We start from the raw sequence: 20849 nt of genomic DNA on the forward strand, positions 1-20849 counted from the left end.
CACATCCGATATCTTTAACACCAGCTGAATGCAGACTGAACCCAGGAAGAAATGAATCTGTATTATGATGCTCCGACAGAAACAAAAAAGAAAATAATGAGTCATAGATGAAAGGACACACCTGTCCTTCATTGAGAGGTTTGGCACTCTCATACAGCTCATCAATATGGGAGGTGAAGGACTGGAAGTCTGGAATGATGAACTTCTTGCGGAAGGCCTGAGTGAGCAGGACAATGTTGCTCTGGACACACCTGATAAATAAACCACAGATAGCATGCTCAAACACAGTGACTGCATGCAATCGGAGGAAAAGTTTGTCAATCAAGTTTGCAACCTGAAGTGTGACAAACTTCTATGCAAAGTGGCTGATGAAGAAGTTTCAACACAACATATTGATCAGTTACATTGTTAATATAGTGATTAATGATCACTATATCAATGATCAATCCACAGACTGAAGGAAACCATCATAGTGTAGTGACATTATCAGAAGGTTTCAGGGACGCTTGGATGCTCACATTTAAACTAACTTCTCCTTAAGCCTAAATGTGTTACTCATTAAACAATCCTTTGCCAGCCTTGCACTTAAATGTATACTTGAAGAAGGGAAAGTAAATACTGAGAGCTTAACATTTCATAAACAGAATCATTTCTACTGTGAAAAGGGAAGGACATTGGGAGTTTCCCCACTGACTGCTGTCAATAGATTTACTTGACTAAGTATCGAATGGAAAACCCAGTATAGGGCATTTTATGATTATATAGGCATTCAGTTATGCTGGCTGTTTCCCCCCCAAACCGTTACTCTCGGTCCTCTAGGAGGTCATAACCAGGTACGCCTTTCTGGAAACCTTCCAGTGGTGAAGAGAGCTACTTCTGTACCATAGACACCAAAAGCCTGCTAGTGGACTACAGTATCTTAAATTCTTTGTTATATTAGGATGTAAAGCTCTTCATGTCTCACGTGGGGTATAACACGTATTTGGATCTTATTTAAATATCTTTAACAAACCACCAATAAATGCAATGTTGCATAACCTTACATTAAATACATTGATATCATTCTAATCTATTGTAATGAACGTGCACAATTCACACAAAATTAGAATAGCCCAAATGCTTTTTAATTGTTACATGTAAACAATCAAGCATGTTTGAATGTGCTAAAAAAACAAACATACATGCCTTTTTTGTGCCAAGAATAGTAGAAAGTTATTGGGAAAGGCGATAAAAAGTGCCACGATTGTAGATGTACATGATGGGGATTAAACACGGGACAAGACACAACACGCCTTACTTCTTAAACTGGTGCCTGTCGAGTGTAACGCCGTCTGATGAGTTCCTCAGAGTTTCTTTCAGAGTGTCCATGCATTCCTTCAGTCTGGGATCCCCAGATCGGAGCCCAGTCGTTTTAAGTGCCTAAAATGGAGGAATTGGAAACGCTTCTGAATAGAAAGAATGTACAGGAAGCAATCACAAGTACAGAGATAACTTTGTAATGCACGTATCAATGCTGGGACATTACCTTACATTGTTACTTATTAGATGCTTTTACCCAAAGCGATTTGCATACACTTAACTTTAGCTCCCAGCATCACATTGAACTGAATTTGAAGGACTTACTGTGAGAAATTTATGAGCAGGAATTGTCTCTTGACCTTCTGCGACTGTGTAGAAGAGCAAGTCCTCCAAACTAGGGAGAATGCCAGCATTTCTTCTCCTAAGAAGACGGGGAAAAAACACATGTATAAGACTTCAAGCAATGTGAAAGTACTCAATGTTAGCATCAAACCCGTAGTAAAATACACAGGATAGCTGAAGAGAGAGGATTAACATGGGCATTTGTTTTATATGCAAGTTAAAAGAACAGCACTGCTGTGGCAGCTAGGTTGATATGCAGCAGGACTGCCTTTAAGCACAGACCATTATACATTACATTACATGTAATCACTTGTTAGACGCTTTTATCCAAAGCGACTCACATACTGAATACTGTGGGCAATCCCCACAGGAGCAATTTGGGGTGAAGTGTCTCAGGGACACAACGACATGCTGACTGCAGTGGGGTTTGAACCTGTGCCCCCTGATCCCAACACCAACGCACTAATCCACTGCGCCACAGAGCCTGTTCCCACCTGTCCTGCCAGTGCAAACACAGAGCTTATCTGAGGCTGTTGATATACAGTCTTATCACATTAGTGAGGGATTTGAGCGATATATACTGGAATAATGCAATCCAAGTGCCAGCAAAAGCCACACAGGCATGTGTGTCTGTTGTTAGAGCATAGAGATCAAAGCCTTAATTGTGCAGCAGAACACTACTGAAGGTTTCATGTTACCGGTGATCCCTTACGAATAACACAAGGTGTCAAAGCTGGAAATCAGGATATGACGACGGAGCGAAAGCTGGACTGGCTCCATAAATAAGAGTGATCCTGAAAAGAGTTGTGTCATATTGAATATAGTAAATAACAAGTCCCACAACTGACTCTTTTTCATTGTTGCGCTTCAACAATGGGCTTCTCAGTGTAGTGTTAAACCCAAAACCCAATGATCATATTCCAAAAGAATGTGCAAAGGTGGCACATCTTAGATGTCAAGTAGGACAAAACACTCACATTTCACTTTTGGCTCACATCACAGAATGAAATCTGAGATGAGCTACTGTTCCACATAATCTAAATGTTCTTCTAAGAAAAAACAGCCCTGCATTCAAACAGTGAACAACATGCATGAAGGCTACAGAGCTTTGCACTCAGTAATACAGCCTGCTTCTCAGCTCTTCTGCATCGGTTTCCCATCAGAGCTATGTGCTGGTTTGCGTATCGTCAATGAAGAGGAATGTCAGGTGCCTGCAGGTGTGTTTCGGCATTATAATGGAATGCATGCTCTCAGCTGCAGCCTGCTGTTTTCACACTTTAGAGGTGTGTCAACAAGCAAGATGTCACAGCAACCTCTCCTTCACCCCAAGCACCTGTTTACTGGTCGCACACCATGAGGTGAGGGTATGTATAACTCATTTAAACTATTTGTTTCTATACATTTGTTTACCTCACTAATACCTTCACTCGCTCATAACAGTGTTAGAATGCAGTGCCAACATCTTTTGCACCTGCAGGTAGTACATTTAACAAAAGAAGATAATAATAAAAAGCATACACATTTGTTTTTTGTATGTGTAGTCTAGGGTCCCTCTAACAATGCAACATACAATAAGACTTGCAATAAAATAGTGCAGTAGACATAATGATGCAAGGAGTATTTGCAGGAATAAGAAACACATAATATGTAAGATAGAATAAGATAAACCAAATGTATATACTGTAGTAATGTTTCCTAAAATGTGTGGATATTAGTCATAAGCAGATGTACAAAAGAAAAGATGTCTCAATGAACAGTGGGTTATAAAGATACAGTGTGTGAGTGGTTTCAATGTAGACAGTACTCAACAGTGAAACCTACCATCAGGTATGCAGTTCTTTGCTGCATCTTTAATATGTAGATGATACAAACATAATGCAGTTACGTGTGCACTGCCTCACGTAGTGTCTGGATCAGTGTTATAGCAGGCCAAAATTCCAGGAATTCTCCATTCTTTAGCTCCGCCCAGCCCTCTGTCGCTCTTGGATTAATAAAGCCAACATTGTGGCCCGTTCACATGCTGGCCATGACACAGCAGCAGGCTCTGCAGTGGAGCTCACTTAGAGCAGTGCATTTAACACATTTATGTTACCATTCATTACCTCAATTCATTTTCGATTTAAATTAAAGAATAGGCTATATATTTTGTAAAAATACATAAATAGATCATGACACCCCCAACTTTATTACTTTAACTTATAAAACAGGGGTTCCCAACCCCCGGTCCGCGGATCGGTACCGGGCTGCGGAGGTGTTACTGCCGGGCCGCGAAATAGCTGTGAGTTTATCGTAATATTTGCGGAATTATAAATATATCAAAAAATGTATCATATCTTTTTTTAATTTTCGCACCTATACCAGTCATAGTATTTCATAGTTAATCTTCCACCAGAAAACCATTGAAAATGGCTTTTATGATGTTCCGAGGGATTCGGCGTCTCAGCCTCTTGTGCGCACGAGAAAGTTACCGGTGCGCCAAGTAGGAAGAGGAGCGCACAGGAGACAACCGTTTAATTGCAGACTGTTATGTTTATGTGGGGAAATGGCAGTGCATACATTATTTGAGATATTTTTCAAACTCAGACTTCCTTTTAAGGACATGTCGGCCAGGGGTGTAGAGCTATTTGATTAAGCACCGGATTGGCAAAACAGGAGTCTGTAAACCAGTCTGCCTTGATCTATGCATTCATGTCCGGGACTCTCACGGTATCTGCTGCCCGCAGCTGTTTTATAGAAGGAAAACCTCCTTCACTTCATGAAATGGCTGCAGCATCAGGAGGCAGCGGGACGTGTACTCCGCCTCTGAGATGTGCAGCACCAGCGCGCCGAGAGCTGTGCCTTTTTACGCACCGCCTTCGCTGTGTTTACCTTCATCAGAACAGCGAGTGACTGCAGGCTGCTACGTGTTAACCACACACACCTCTACACACATCGAACTGCCCGATTACTCCCCCTTTTATTAGTTTTATGAAGGAGATGTCCGGTCACCAAGGCGCATGATGTGTGTGTGTATGTGCTCTGCTCAGCTTAGCTCGGTGTGTTTGTTTCTGTCCGACACCAGCATTTGTTTTCAAATGACCATGAACAGTAACTTACACAGATCTGGCTAACTCCATAGGTAGCCTGTATACGGGTGTTCCCATAAGAAGTTAGTTTGATCTTAATCTCGATGTAGTGCTAAATGCTGTCAGAGCTAGTGCACCGGAACGAACGTCACTATCATATAATATCTTCTGAAAACAAATGCCACACAAATGCCTGCCTGCCTGCCTGCCTGCCTGCCTGCCTGCCTGCCTGCCTGCCTGCCTGCCTGCCTGCCTGCCTGCCTGCCTGCCTGCCTGCCTGCCTGCCTGCCTGCCTGCCTGCCTGCCTGCCTGCCTGCCTGCCTGCCTGCCTGCCTGCCTGCCTGCCTGCCTGCCTGCCTGCCTGCCTGCCTGCCTGCCTGCCTCTCACACACACACACACACACACACACACACACACACACACACACACACACACACACACACACACACACACACACACACACACACACACACACACACACACACACACACACACACACACACACACACACACACACACACACACACACACACACACACACACACACACACACACACACACACACACACACACACACACACACACACACACACACACACACACACACACACACACACACACACACACACACACACACACACACACACACACACACACACACACACACACACACACACACACACACACACACACACACACACACACACACACACACACACACACACACACACACCTTCTCCTCGTTTTCCCAGCATTCACTGGATTATCCGTAAATCATACAAACAAAACCAAAACGTTGATTTATCTGTTTTCCCGTTTTGGTTTAAAAACTGAACAACGTCGGTTTTTTGGTTTTCCGAAAAACCAAAAAACGACACCGGTTCTTTTTTAAACGTTGTTGATATGTTTTGGATGCATATTGTTCTAGTATTTGTTCAGGCTGTTACATACAATTAGCCTCTGTTGCTACCTGCTGCTGGTGAGTAAATATTAAAATCAGTTAAAATTGACAACCGGTCCGCGATTTTTTTTGAATGGATCTGCCGGTCCTTGGCACAATAAATGTTGGGAACCCCTGTTATAAAACACAGAAAATGTAATACAACCTTCAACTGAACGGTTAACTCTTTACAACTATGAACATACAAGTGAGTTTATTCTTCCCAATTCTACTTTTGGTATTTATTTAGATAAATTCATATTCCTGTTTGTATAAACCACGATGATGTGCAGTGTTTCCCCTAGGTTTACTGCTTTGGGGGGGTGGCATTGGGATATTTTTTTTTTTAAAAACCTCTGGAGCAGAGAGAGGAGCTGTGGATTATTGTTATTGATTAATGCATCAGTGTTTCTTAAGGTCAAAAACACTAAACTCACAACTTCAAATGAAAGCGTTTAGTTTATTTAATAAAAGAGCACATGTTCAATGTGAAAAGTGACAGTAGATATAGATTAGTTGCAATTTGGTTCAATTTTTTTTTAAATGTAAACACCTTGAATTTTAGGGGGGGCGCGGGGCTCCGTTGGCGGGGTGCAGCGTCCCTCCAAGACAATGGAAGGGGAAACACTGGAGTACTTTGTTTTAGTATATTTTGTTAAGAATGTGACTCTTAATGGCACTTCGTTATTTTGAAGCTATTTCAGTGCAACAATGTCCTCTTTTAGTCTTTCTAGCAGCAGGTAAAATAAAGAACATTCATAAAAACCTAATGCAAAGTGATTGTGAGTAATTGTAAATCATTAAAAAGTTTCTAATGATGAGTCAAAGAGTCCCTTTGTGTCGACAAATGTAATATATGTTTCATAACCTTTTTAGGGTCCCAAAGGAGATGAAATACACCCCTCAAGGTCACCCAGTCCTAAACTAGTCATCGGTAAGAGACTCAAACCAACTCTTCTCCTCCGCACCTATTCTGTCTCTTCACGTATCCTGATGTTGTTGTTACAGATCAGGACATCCCATTCGAAGCACATATGCCAGCGAAGATATCCAGCCCTATTGAAACAAATATGGCTGTCAAAGCGCTCGACATTGAAAAAGACCGAGCTGTGTCTCCACTTCTGTTTGCCGGTGAGGATGAAGGAGATGCAAAGACAGAGCCTCCACCCAATAGACACGTCACAGAGGAGTGAGTGATTAATCATGCTTTTCGTATAGGAACGTTGGTTTTATAAAGTGTAGGATTCTAGTGTCTAAAACTAAGAAAGTATTTTATCACTCGTTTCATTCAATAACTGTCTTTTCCTCTAGAAGTATAGACTTTGAGTTTGAGTCTCCTCCAAGCAAGGTGGTACTAAGCAGGACTAAGATGTCAAGGTCGAGGAAGCAGGGTAAGAGCATTTTCATTATCAATATAATTAGGGATGCTCCGATCGATTTTGGGGCCGATCGCCGGAATCAGTATCGGCCGATACCGATCCGATCAAGTGGGCGGGGCCTATGGGGATCTTCAATTTAAAGTGATGTTTAAAACTCAGTTAATGGGGCTCATTCACTGGCGCTTCCACAAACAACATAATTATTACATGCATGTCTGCAATGTATGTGTATTTTAATACTTTTTCAATAAATACAACTTTTTTTTAAATCACATGAGCAGCTTTGTACAGAATCAGTGTTTTCAAGTATTAGTATAAAATCATTGTCTCTGGATAACTTGCAGCAGCTCTTCGGCTTGATTCTGTATGGTCTACAGTCCCACTCGGACATCCTGTTTCAAAATATTGGGCATCCCATTAAAGAAATCATAATGCTGTTCAATACAACCTTGAGCGCAAGTCATTTTCCATTAAAAGCCAATGCTTCTGATCCAACAGTGAAGTAGCCGTGCAGCATATCGGCCACATCTGCTCCTCCTCCTCCTCCTCCTCCTCCCTGCCATTATTTCTTCTCATTTTAGCATATCCTCTGGTCTCCAGAGTAAACACTCCACATACAGCCACGGTAACTGCGTCTGAAAATGTGCAAACAAACCAAGAGCACTAAAACGCTGTCTGTCAGGCATGCTTAATTCAAAGGGAGTGTTATTGAGCTCACATCTATTTCGCCAATAGCCTTTCCATACAGCAGTCAACAGGTGCAGTGCATTCACAAGGAAAACTGGTGTGCACGAGTGCAAGGATGGTTTCCCTGACTTTTACAAACAAGCTGTAGTGCAACCACACTTGAGTGTTTTCTTTTGCAAGTGGGACTGAGAAACACCAACACACTGTTTAGCAGGGGGAGAGAGTATGTGTTTCTACAGTGTGCATTCTACTGTGAAACGTGAAAGGGGCAAGTGGCACTTTGTGCAGCGACAGAAAACTGTGCAGAAAACATATGGGCAAATAAGGAAGTATGTGGATGATTAAAAAGGCTACTGGGGCTCTAGGGGAGCTTTGTTAACTATGTGTTTTGTCATCAAAGTTTCTCAGCTTGGACTAGGGAATAACTCATTATTCACAGAAACAAAGGAGTAAAAATCAAGGCCTTAACAGTACCAAGCATAGGAGAGTCTAATGAAAATGGTGCTGTTATACGAATGTATGATTCACTGTTTTCTAGATCGATACAAGTTGACAGCCCAAATGTTAAACTAGATGGCGGCCTGCCTAGGTACTAGGTGTGCTGCTTATCTTTCTTACAGTGCAGACGCTTTTCTGCTTGCTCTTGCCTCTGCTTACTTTTTATGCTGATTTTCCTATTCTTATTCTCTGAAAACTTCGAGCAGCAGCTCCTGGACATTAACTTATCACTGGGACAGTTCATCTTCGTAAATAGACGGAGGGTTTCAGCCATATTTCAACATTTTTACGAAGACCTCAGTCTTACAGTAGCGTGGCCTAGCAACAGCTAAAGCCTGGTAGGCTACTGCGTGCTATTTAGCTTAAGCTAGTTGGTAGCAAAATGCCTCTGTTCTCTACAGATGACTTCCACAAACTTCTACAGAAGATGGCTGTGTTGGAAATGAAAATGCAACGGTTGGAAGTTAACGTGGAAGTGAATGGACTATGTCGTGGGAATGACACCACTTTACCAGTGTTGCAAAATAATGAAAAAGGGTATGCTAACTCACAGCTAGTTAGCAGCTACAAGGATTCCAAGGAACAGGAGGGCTGTACAGTGTACCGGGTAATAAATCTACAAGTGGTAGTCCTCCCTGGAACTCTCTGGGTGCAAAGCCTAAGAGTAAATCATTTTCATGGGATTTGGGAGGACGGATAACAGGCAGAGCCCAGCGCTCAGAAATCTGTGATGCGACCGGCTGGTCTGCATTGTTATCACCCAGGAAGAGCGCCTCTTCAACCCCTAAACAGGTTCAGGTTCAGGTTATTTATTTGTACCCGTAGGTAGATTCTGTTTGCAGAGAAAAATACAAGGGTTCCATCCTGACACTAAAAACAAACACAAACAAATCTCTAATAAAGGACTAGTAAAAGTACAAGTATACCCTGCTCAACCAAATCTCAAAAATATTTAAAAAAACCGTTGACAGCTGCTAAAGGGAGAATTACAAACAATCCTCCTAAACCACCAAGTGTGCCAATCCAGAACAGATATGCTCCGCTGACCGAGAGCCGGAGATCTCTTTCTGATGACCTGGATAACCCGTCCTCTTCACATAGCAGGGTAAGGACCAATAGCTACTCCAAAAGGCTAGAGGGAAAGCTAACGACTGGGCCTGAAACTCTGATTGTGGGTGACTCTGCTGTAAGAGATGTAAAAGGTCTGTGTAATAAGAACAACACCAAAGTACTCTGTTTTCCCAAGGATGTGGTCTCTGGCTTGGCTGAGAAGATCCTGCATATTGGGGCTGAACATCTGACTGTGAATAATGTGGTACTACACATTGGAACAAATTATGTTGTGAAACAACAGTCAGAAGTGATGAAAGAAGACTTTAAATGTTTGTTGGAAACTGTCAGTTCTCTAAATGCAGAATTGTGTTCATCAGTGGCCCTCTACCGCCAGTCAGAAGAGGAGTGGAGAGATTCAGCAGATTGTTTGCACTGAACACCTGGCTTTCAACTGCCTGTACTGACCATTCTGTCCATTTTATTGAGAAATTGTAACTTTTTCTGGGACCGCAGACATCTTTTCAAGGCAAATGGAGTTTGCCTGAACAAGTCAGGAGTGAAATTGTTTATCTCTAACATATTCAACTGCCTGCGTCATCAATCTGTTCCCTCTGCCAAGGACAAGCGGCAAGAGGAATCAAAACAGGAGAAAGACACAACACATCGCTCAGAAAACCCTGAAGAATTATCACTGCACCCGCTTGAGGAATGTTCTGATGGATTTGGACATAAACGCGAGTGAAGTATAACCGGACGCGAGAGAGAGATCAGCACCTGCAACTCTGCCCGCTGTGAGGGACCGGTGAGCGGAGCAAAACACACCTTTAGACCTAACACATTTAGCTATGGCACTGTCGTATACATTGAATTATTCCATTTGATATTATGTAATCAACTTAGGCACCCCTCCCACAAATTATTTTTTTAAACGTTTTATATATAAAAATATTCATAACTCATATTCTCATACCTGAATAATTTCAAATAATCGTTCCCATCCCTAATACGTATACCTCTAGAATCTGTGGAATCTCAGCTTTCATTTGATATCTTGTTTGTGCAGATCCGATAAGTAATAAAATATTCCAAATATTCTACCGTGAGTTCTGTAAAATAAATGTCAATGTATCACCGAGTGTTGACATACACTCATTTACATTTAGTACAATTTGCATCATGTTTTTTTGTGTTTATGCCTAGAGCTTGAATGCATCATAATGTCTCTCAATGGACCATCACTCCAGCTTTGTTAATGTTAGCTGTTAGCTCTGTTATTTAGCCAAGCAGAGAATCTAATATGAAACAGAAAGACATGAAAAATGTTTCTAAAAATGCCATAAATAGTGACCGACAGCTTACTTTACATTACATTACATTGAGCTGACGCTTTTATCCAAAGCGACTTACAATAAGTGCGTTCGACCAACAAAATACAAACTTGAAGAAAACAGAATCAGGTTTCATAGAGCAAAAACATTTCAAGTGCTACTCAACTTGATAAGCCAGTCCTTCAGTACTTCAACAAGAGGGAGCACGTTTTCATATCACATGGAGCGTGTGTTTGTTAGCCGACATGAACTGAACTACATGTTCAAAGCCAAAGGCTGTTTGAACTGCGCAAACACAATCAGGAATAAAAACAACCAGTTTCTCTATATTGGTAATCCTCTTCCTCTTCACAGGCAGATGGCTCAGGACATTTGCATCTGGATGACTGCTCATTGGTGTAAGCAGGACACTTTCACAGTTTCCTGGATACCACGTAAAGATTACGTTGTGATTTTGAAAAGTCTTTATGCTCTGAAGTAGGGCTGCACGATTTTGGGGGGAAAAAAAAAAATCGAATTGCGATTTTTCTGACAAATATTGCGATTTTTGTTTTTAAGCGACCCAACGGAAGTTTATTGTAAAATGCGGCCATAACTCCGGCTAGGAAGGTCGTATCGACGTACTCCCGTCTCTAGCACCCCCGCAGCCCGAGCTACGAGTGAAAGAACTAAACTTACATGAAGCTTCCGTTGGGTTGCTTTAAAGTCAAGCTTCAGTTTAAGATTCACCCTGTAATAGAAGATGGTTTGTTTCACCAAACCATCTAGGAAAGCTCCATTGGAAGCCATTTGGAAAGGGCAGGCACTTTCAAAAGCACTTAGACAGATTGATCCAATCACCTGCCATCACCTTCTATCATGGGGGTGCTTCTGATTGATTAACAATGGCTGGTACACATGTGGAGCACAGCACTTCAGCACTTCTGATTGGTGTGGATGACTGACACACAAGAAAAAGAAAAAAAAAAGTTAGAAAAAAAGTTTCGAAAAATCGCAGGCTTTGCGATTTGATAATCGCATCATTTCAAATCCCGATTTCGATTTAAAATTGATTAATCGTTCAGCCCTACTCTGAAGGCGTTTTGGTTTGGTCAAACACAATTCCATAATTCAATTAACAGCACTGACTTACAATATTAGACATTAGAGTCTTAGGCCCCGGCCACACGAGGACGATAACGGTCGTTTCCGTTACCGTTTTGCGTCATATAGACCATTCGGCCACACTAGGACGACAGAATACGGCAACGATAACGTTACTCGTTCCAATTGCTGCCTCCAAACTCTGCTGCAGAAACTCTCCTCTCTACTCTCTCATCCTCTCTGGACTCTCTCTGTCCTCTCACATCTCGGCAGGCTCGTCAGTCCCCTCCTGCTCCCTGGCTAAATGATGCACTGCGTGCTAATAGAACCATCCTTCGGGCAGCAGAGCGGAAATGGTGGAAATCCAAACACCGTGACGACCTCCTAACCTATCAGGCTCTCCTCTCCTCTTTCTCTGCTTCGATCTCTCAGGCAAAAAGCACTTTCTTTCAAGATAAGATCCAATCTTCCTATTCAAATCCCAAAAAACTATTTTCCATCTTCTCCTCCCTCCTGGACCCCCCCCCCCCCTCCTCCCTTCTGTCAAGCGACTTTGTTAACTACTTTGAAAAAAAGGTTAATGATATTCGCTCTTCTTTTTCTGACTCACCTCTACTCACCGCAGGGTCACCAGACCCTCCTTTCACCCACACACACTGACCTCTTTTTCCCCTCTCTCTCCAAGTGAGGTTCTTACCCTCATTAACTCTGCCCGCCCTACCACCTGTCCTCTGGACCCTATCCCTTCAAACCTCCTTCAGACTATCGCTCCTGATATTCTACCGTTTCTCACCCATTTCATCAACACTTCTCTAACTTCTGGTCACTTTCCAAACAGTCTCAAGGAGGCAAGAGTAAACCCTCTCCTAAAGAAACCCACTCTCAACCCATCAGATGTTATAAACTACAGGCCCGTCTCTCTCCTCCCGTTCCCATCTAAAACACTTGAACGCGCTGTCTTTAGACAACTCTCCTGCCATCTCCATCATCCTTCTGGATCCGCACCAGTCTGGTTTCAAGGCAAGTCACTCCACAGAAACTGCCCTCCTTGCTGTCACTAAGGAACTGCACACTGCTAAAGCAGCCTCCCTCTCCTCTGTCATCATCCTTTTGGACCCGTCTGCTGCATTCGACACGGTGAACCATCAGATCCTCCTTCGCACTCTCCAAGAACTTGGAGTTTCAGGCTCTGCACTTTCCCTCCTCACCTCATACCTCAAAGACCGCACCTACAGGGTTACTTGGAGAGAGTCCGACCCTTGTCAATTAACTACAGGGGTCCCTCAGGGCTCTGTTCTTGGTCCCCTCCTCTTTTCCTTGTACACAAACTCGCTCGGATCAGTCATTAGCCCGCATGGTTTTTCATACCACTGCTACGCTGACGACACCCAATTAATTCTGTCCTTTCCCCGCTCAGAGACCCAGGTCGTCGCACGCATCTCTGCTTGTCTAGCTGACATCTCTCAGTGGATGTCTGATCATCACCTCAAGCTCAACCTTGACAAGACTGAACTGCTTTTCCTTCCGGGAAAAGATTGTCTCACTCTTGACCTAACAATCAACATTGGCACCTCTGTTGTTTCCCCGACTCCGACTGCAAGGAAACTGGGTGTGACCCTAGATAACAACCTGTCCTTCACTGCAAACATCGCTGCTACAACCCGCTGCTGCAGATACACGCTTTACAACATCAGGAGGATGCGTCCCCAGCTGGCCCAGAAAGCGACGCAGGTTCTGGTCCAGGCTCTCGTCATATCACGCCTAGACTACTGCAACTCCCTCCTGGCTGGTCTACCTGCATGTGCCATCCGACCTCTGCAGCTCATCCAGAATGCAGCTGCTCGGCTGGTGTTCAATCTTCCTAAATTCTCCCACACCACGCCGCTCCTCCGCTCCCTCCACTGGCTTCCGATAACTGCTAGAATCCACTTCAAGACAATGGTACTTGCGTACCATGCTGCGAATGGATCTGGCCCTTCCTACATCCAGGACATGGTTAAACCGTACACCCCAGCACGTGCACTCCGCTCTGCATCAACCAAACGGCTCGCTGCGAAGGGGACCCAAGTTCCCATCAGCAAAAACACGTGGGTTTGCTATCCTGGCTCCAAAATGGTGGAATGAGCTCCCCATTGACATCAGGACAGCAGATAGCTTACACACCTTCCGGCGCAGACTGAAAACTCATCTCTTTCGACTCCACTTCGAGCTATAGAACTATTAACAAAGCACTTATATACTAATAAAGGGCTGGCTTATCTAAAGCCAGTTGAGTAGCACTTGAAATGTTTTTGCTCTATGAAGCCTGATGTACTTATATGATTCTGTTTTCTTCAAGTTTGTATTTTGTTGGTCGAACGCACTTATTGTAAGTAAGTAATTGTAAAAGCGTCAGCTAAATGCAATGTAATGTAATGTAATAACTAGGGCTGTCAGTCGATTAAAATATTTAATCGCGATTAATCGCATGATTGTCCATAGTTAATCGCGATTAATCGCACATTTTTGATCTGTTCTAAATGTTCCTTAGAGGAATATTTTTCAAGTTTGTAATACTCTTATCAACATATGAGTGGACAAATATGCTTTATGCTAATGTTTATTATCATTATCATGGGTGGTGGTGGCGAAGTCGATAGGGACTTGGCTTGGGAACTGGAAGGTCACCAGTTCAAGTCCCGGCAAGACCAAGTGCTACCGTGGTGTCCCTGAGCAAGGCACCGTTCCCCACATTGCTCCCCGGGCGCCGTTCAAAATGGCAGCACACTGCTCCTAACACTGGGTCAAATGCAGAGAAATAATTTCCCCATGAGGGATTAATAAAAGTTCATCTTCTTCATCTTCATTTGAACAATGACAAATATTCTCATGAATATTAAACACAACAACCTGGAACCTCTCTCATACAATACAAAGAGTGTGTGTGTGTGTGTCAGGGTTTCCGTTAGCCGGTAATTACCGGTTTTTAGCTGGTAAAATTTATAAAAAACCGGTAAATTCAAAACCTGACGGTCAAAATGTCTGGTAATAATTAGGGAGGCTCCGATCGAGGAGAGCTGGATCTGATCGATATGGACATAAACGCGAGTGAAGTGTAACCGGAAGCGAGAGAGAGATCAGATCAGCTGCTGAGTCTGACCGAGACACGCAGCTCTGCATAATCACCTGAAGCCCCGCCCTCTGTTTAGCGAGCTGCAGGAGCTGCTTGAGAAACTGACGTGCTGTCAGGAGAGAGAGAGAGAGGGAGGGAGAGTGAGGGGAAAAGAGAGGATCCGTTTCTCCCGTGTTATTATTCAAAGTTGATGTAAACTTCTGAATAATGTACGTTATCTACTACAAGTCGTTTGTTTGAATGTAATAATTATGTTGTTTGTTGTTTGTGGAATCATTTATTGAAAAATGTATCTGAATTTTTCGATCTGTTACGATTATAAACTGAAGCAATATAAAAATGAGCCCGGTGAACTGAGTTTTAAACTGAAGCATATCTGCTCATAGTCCGGTAATTACCTGCTAACGGAAACTCTGCTACACAACTCTTATTATTATTATTGAAATATGACCGGTACGTTTCAAATTAGTCCGGTAAAATAAATTCTGCCCGGACATTTGACCGGCGAGAAAAAATCCTAGCGGAAACCCTGGTGTGTGTGTGTGTGTGTGTGTGTGTGTGTGTGTGTGTGTGTGTGTGTGTGTGTGTGTGTGTGTGTGTGTGTGTGTGTGTGTGTGTGTGATGGATCGTTGGAGCTATGTGCAACTCAAGGCATATGCTCGAACGGGAGCTGCCTGGACGCTGCGATCATGTTGCGCGCATTAACACTAACTGAGTGTGCTGACTTCTCCTACAATGTCCCGCTGTCTGCTTCCTGCATCAAGTCAAGTGCTCGGCGCAGTTGTGGCCAAATGTCGCTCCTCGGTTTTCATTTAAACAGCTCCTTATATCCGTTAGCACAGCTAGCTAGCACCAGATGCTAACAACAACAATGCACGTAAGGTCTCTCTCTCGCTCACTCGGGCCACACAAACACACACCCTCCCGGTCCTCCCGATGGCCAGTCGGTGCCTGCCGGTGAGCGTGGAAGTGTGGTCTGCTGCAAGCGGGCAGCAGGAGCGGGGCTATCAGCATCAGCTTGTAGATGGTATTTTAAACTCGATGCGCTCTGAAACTACGGGGCGGCCAAGGAAAAAAATACACATGCGTTAATCGCGTTAAAAAAAAATTAACGCCACTAATTATCTTAACGCCACTAATTATTATTAACGCGTTAACTTGACAGCCCTAGTAATAACGGGTCCCAAGGTGTATAGAACGGCATACGCAACGCTCTGGGGGGTCAAACGGCTCGGTGTGTACGCCCTATACGATCATTTTCTGATAATGATGAGGCAATAGCCCCCGCCTAGTGGCGTTAATTTTTTTTTGCGTTAACTCGTTAACTTGACAGCCCTAATTTTATTATTATAGTATATAGATTCGTTATTCATTTGTTTTAAAGCTCAATAAATAACAAAGACCTTTGACCGGCACTTTTATAATTTTGTCCGGAAGATTTAAACTTTAATACATGTTGACTGGCGAAAAACTGCCCGGTTCCCTCGGCCCCCACCGCGGAGAATAAACAGAAGGGCAACCATGACAACCATGCTTCTTCGCTGCTTTTGTGGAGGATGTTACAGCGTCACGTAGAGTCATATGTACTGCAGCTTCTCCAGCGGTTGGAGCTAAACGGAGCTGTCTCGTGTGGACAGAAACTTTCTGGTGTCTATTGCGTGTGGACGGAAGCCTTTTTTGCGATTGCGATTGCGTATGCGTTTTACCGTTATCGTCATCGTGTGGTCGGGGCCTTAATTCCTGAAGATATACAGATTAGTTGTCCGGATGAGGGCCATTCACCACTAGATATACATCCTGAATGGTAGTTGTTGTTTTTTAAGAAAAATGTATGTGATCGGAAAATGTGAAATGGAGATGTCCTGAACTCAATGTTAAAGATGCATATAAATCTGGCTGTAAAATTCAATTATCTGACTGGAGAACATATCCTAAGCAGGGTCATATCAGTGACCCAACACGTTTCCATAAGCAGTGCCAAATACTGTATGTCTTTCAGTTTCTGTTTGTGTCATGAGTTTCACATCAGTCATTTGTCATTTTTGATATCTTTTAATCCTATCCATATCCACCCACTTAAACTGTAACCAATCCCATAAGTAGTCAGAGAATTGGCAGTGAGCCAAGGACAAGGTTACTGTACAACACAAGGCCTTAATAAGGTAATAACAAGTAGCAGTGTCAGTTATACCAGACAACAGCTTCAATGGTTTGACTTTTCCTCATTCATTTACTGCTAGCCTAAAGCTCAGTTCTCATTTTGTTCCATTTGAAAAAAAAGAAATCACAGAGCTGGGATTGTTTCTCAATGCACTGAATGGAATGCAAGTCATGACTAGCTTTTTGTTTCAGAAGTTTATCTTGTGAGGCATCATCATTAATGTGCATCAACATGCCTTTTTGTGCTGCTGCTAACCACAAAAATATGAATCAAAGACTAAAATATTGGGTCAGTTTGCACATGTGCACAGATTCAGATGCCTCAATTTGGTTTCATGTAAGGACACTAACTTTCTTACCCTGGCCATTCCATTTTTCTACTGAACTTACAAAGCTGTAATATGAAACCTAGGCTTCTCCCTTGGGTTTCTGCTGTATTTTACAGTTATCAAGCTCATTCTTAATGGCTTCAGTTCCCTAAATATTGGGAATATGGATTATTGAACAACGTGGCAATTTAAAAAACAGACTAACAAACAGACTCAAAGACAGATTCGTCCCCAGAGCAATCATGGCATTGAAATCGTGCACTATTAACGCTTAGTCTTCCTCCCTGTGCAATAACACATATATGTGCAATATTATACAAACACAAAGTATTATGCTATATTAAATTTGATTATTTCCTGCACTTTATTTTATGTATGTAGGAATGCTGCGTGTCTTTGTTGTATGTTGTCTATTATGAATGTTTTGATGGCACCATAAAATGAGTAGCTTTACTCTTCTCGTTGTACTTGTATACTGACAATAAATACTTCTATATTCCAAAAATGTTAACAAAACAGAATTGGATAAAAAATTACACTATTAAATCTGAATGAAGAGCTTTGCCAAACTAAAACACAATGACACGAATTCGCCTTGATATAGATTTCACTTTATTTATAGGAGGAGCCAGGATTTCTGTTGTATATTTATAAATGTTTCTATATTGTTTATTTTGGCATTGGACTTTGATTATAATATTATGACTTCTTATTTTGTAATCAATTATGGGTTGGATTAGTTGGGTCACATGGGTATGGGCTGCACTTATAGTAAATATAATCACCTGTTCACCTGTGTGAGATGTGTGTGGAAGAGAGGGTCGCTGTACTTTTCATTGCTGGATTATTCGGAAAATATGTTTCCGCAAGTTATAATAAGTTGATTTAAAGTAAGATTTTGTTCTACGCATTTTTGGTTCTCAGCATTCATTTTTGATAGCATGTCTGAATAGGCAACCAGGCCTGACCTCAGCCTCTCAGCGACTTTGTTTGTTCCTGAAGTCTCTACAACATGGAAAGCTGACAGTAATGGGCTTCGAGCTGAGAACAAGTTGTACAGTTGTGTCATGGGAGAGTGCACCTCACTGTTCAACCATACAGCTCTGCAAATACCATGAAAACATGTGTTGTTGTATTGATAGATACATATGATAATATGGTAAAAAGTCTGTGTATTTTGAAGATATAATGTATATTCTAGAAAGTGTTGCACTTAATATTTGTCATTGTTTATTCCATAGAAATAGCTTTGAGCTTAATAATTATCTTGATCCTTCTACTTGACTGTTAATCTGTAAATACAAAGGGCAAATGCAGTTAGGACAAAAATAACTGATTAATATTGAGACATGACCACAAAGACTAGGAAAAGAGTACAGTTTGGACACAGGGTAGTGACTTACAAAGCAAGAGGGCTTAGGAATTATGCCTACAGTACTTCTCCAGACAATAAAAAAAACTAAATATGTCAGGGAATGATAAGAACTGCAAATATGCACAAATGATTTCCATGCAATTTGCTACATGGAAACAACTTAGAATTGTGAAATGTTAACATTACATGTATTAATATGTTTTTGTATGCATTACTGTCACATGAAGCAGTTAGAGCCACTCAACTGTTCCACTTTCAAACAACCCACAGTCATGCTGTTCAGTACAGCAGATACCGTCAGTTTGGAGCCCGCCAGCTGCCACTTGACTGACAGTAGGAGTTCACAGCATAAATTACAAGAAGCTACCAAACCGGTTCACACAGCCAGCCAGCAGTCATTATAAACAGTAAACAAAGCAAAGTAAAAGTATATTCTTAAAAGGGGTTGAGTCGCAATAATGTGAAGGTCGTTGTTGTATTGTTGAATGAATACAGTGTACACATGTGTGTTTTCAAGAATGTACTAGAATGTGGATTTTCTTATCCCCCACTTCATCTCTGACTGTAACGGAGCTAATGCTGTTTCACTTTCAAAACCTGCCGCACAGTGCATCGTGTTACCTTCACAGGGACAGATAACAAACCCAACGTTAAAGACAAGCCCCGGCATTCAAGTCTCACATGGCTCGAAAGCTGCTGATGTGAGGCCGTTACAGTTAGCCGGCTATAATATATTATACATGTACACGTGTGAATGTTTTTTTTGTCTTGCTTTGTATGAGCTCAACGCCTATATCTTAGATTTTAGTAAGCACGTTTTTGGGCGCTAATCAAATGGTTTTTAATACAGCGTTTGTGACTTAGCGTTAACATCCGCTCGAGCCTTTCTGCGTCATGAAAAGCTACCATGGTGTCATACAGTTTATTCAGCAAAGAAGTACTTATAACCTACTTGTCAATGGATGCTTCTCTGCTGACACCATCCTTCTTTAGCTGTTCGTCCGGCTCTACGGCCCCTTCGGTTTTCGTGCAGTATGAGCGGAACGGGGCGGCGCAGGGCGCGGTGCGGAGCCCAGGGCGGTGCGGAGCGGCATGGAGGACCTTCAGTCGAAGAGAAGCATCAACGGAGGAGCAGCGGGTCGGTAACCAGCTCTTCTGTCTGGAGCCGGACAGGGGACGCTTGAGGGTGACTTCAAAGAACTCCTTCAGCACTGTCGAACACCTAAAATGTAACATTTCAATCCTGTCAGACAAAGTCGTGGTTCCTAATGTATATCCGGTAGCAACCGAGTAGTCGTTGAAAAATGTCTCCAACCACGCTCGCTGACTGTCTGAGGGGCGATGACTCAGAAACACCGGCGTCCAAAAATAAACACAAGAATACGTTCACGCCCCCTCGGCTCCTATTGGTTGAAATGACACGATGTCTACGCCCTGAGATAATAAATGAAGATTTGCGCTCATTATTGGAGTGTCCTCGTGTCTATCAATTTCTCTTTTTTTTACAGTAGGGTGATTGAATCGCTTTGCACATTTCACTCTGATTATAAACGTCGTGGAATGTTTAAGGGAATTATTGATGTGCTCCCCTTATTCAAGCAACACATGGTAGGATTCTTATTTTATTCCCCTTAGATATTAAGGTTAAACAGCACTGTGGCTCACTCTGTCATCTTGTTTTACTTAGGTGAGAGGGCACATATCACACTGACTGTTGTAGCTGGAAGAAAATAGTTATAGTCTTTCTTAAAAGTTAAGATAATGTGCACTTCATATTTAATGCAGGTATGTCCCCTGTTGTTGTCTGTGACCTGAGGGCCCCTTGTGTGGTCCAATGGTGTCATTTCGACTCACCTCTATAGATTGGCAGATAATTGCCATTTGTGGGGACTGAATTATAGTGCATCCAGAGTAAGATAAGTATGGCAAAAATAAATACGGACCTGTAGAATAGATGGTGATCTCTGTAATTCACTTGCATTGCTCATCCTGCATTCTCCTTAGACAAGCTCCCAAAACGTGCAGCATTAGACGTAGTCGGTCTCCTGCAGCTTCTTCGATTCAAGTCGCTCTGCTCACAGATATGTCCTTTTAAGATATGGTAAAAAAAAAAAAAAAAAAAAAATGGCAAATGGGCCAACATACATAGTATATAAGTAAATACATAGTAAGATTGTATAGATTCAATATACAGATGA

The 20849-nt window shown here is 42.4% G+C and overlaps 1 protein-coding gene across 2 annotated transcripts in view; it reads right to left on the reverse strand.

The window, feature by feature from the left end:
* The window catches only part of LOC117466575 (glutaminase kidney isoform, mitochondrial-like), a 51637-nt gene extending 31631 nt beyond the window's left edge, over positions 1–20006 (reverse strand). For both annotated transcript variants that reach the window (XM_034109904.2, XM_034109905.2), the window contains exons 1-4: positions 19604–20006; positions 1624–1720; positions 1298–1419; positions 122–251 (exon numbers count right to left, since the gene is read on the reverse strand). In XM_034109904.2, coding sequence (XP_033965795.1) covers positions 122–251; positions 1298–1419; positions 1624–1720; positions 19604–19887 — 633 coding nt within the window. In that variant the 5' untranslated portion in view covers positions 19888–20006. The remainder of the gene's footprint in view (positions 1–121; positions 252–1297; positions 1420–1623; positions 1721–19603) is intronic.
* Between the last annotated feature and the right edge of the window lie 843 nt (positions 20007–20849).

This window comes from Pseudochaenichthys georgianus, chromosome 21 (genome assembly GCF_902827115.2).
Source record: "Pseudochaenichthys georgianus chromosome 21, fPseGeo1.2, whole genome shotgun sequence".
Classification (NCBI taxonomy): Eukaryota; Metazoa; Chordata; class Actinopteri; order Perciformes; family Channichthyidae; genus Pseudochaenichthys; species Pseudochaenichthys georgianus.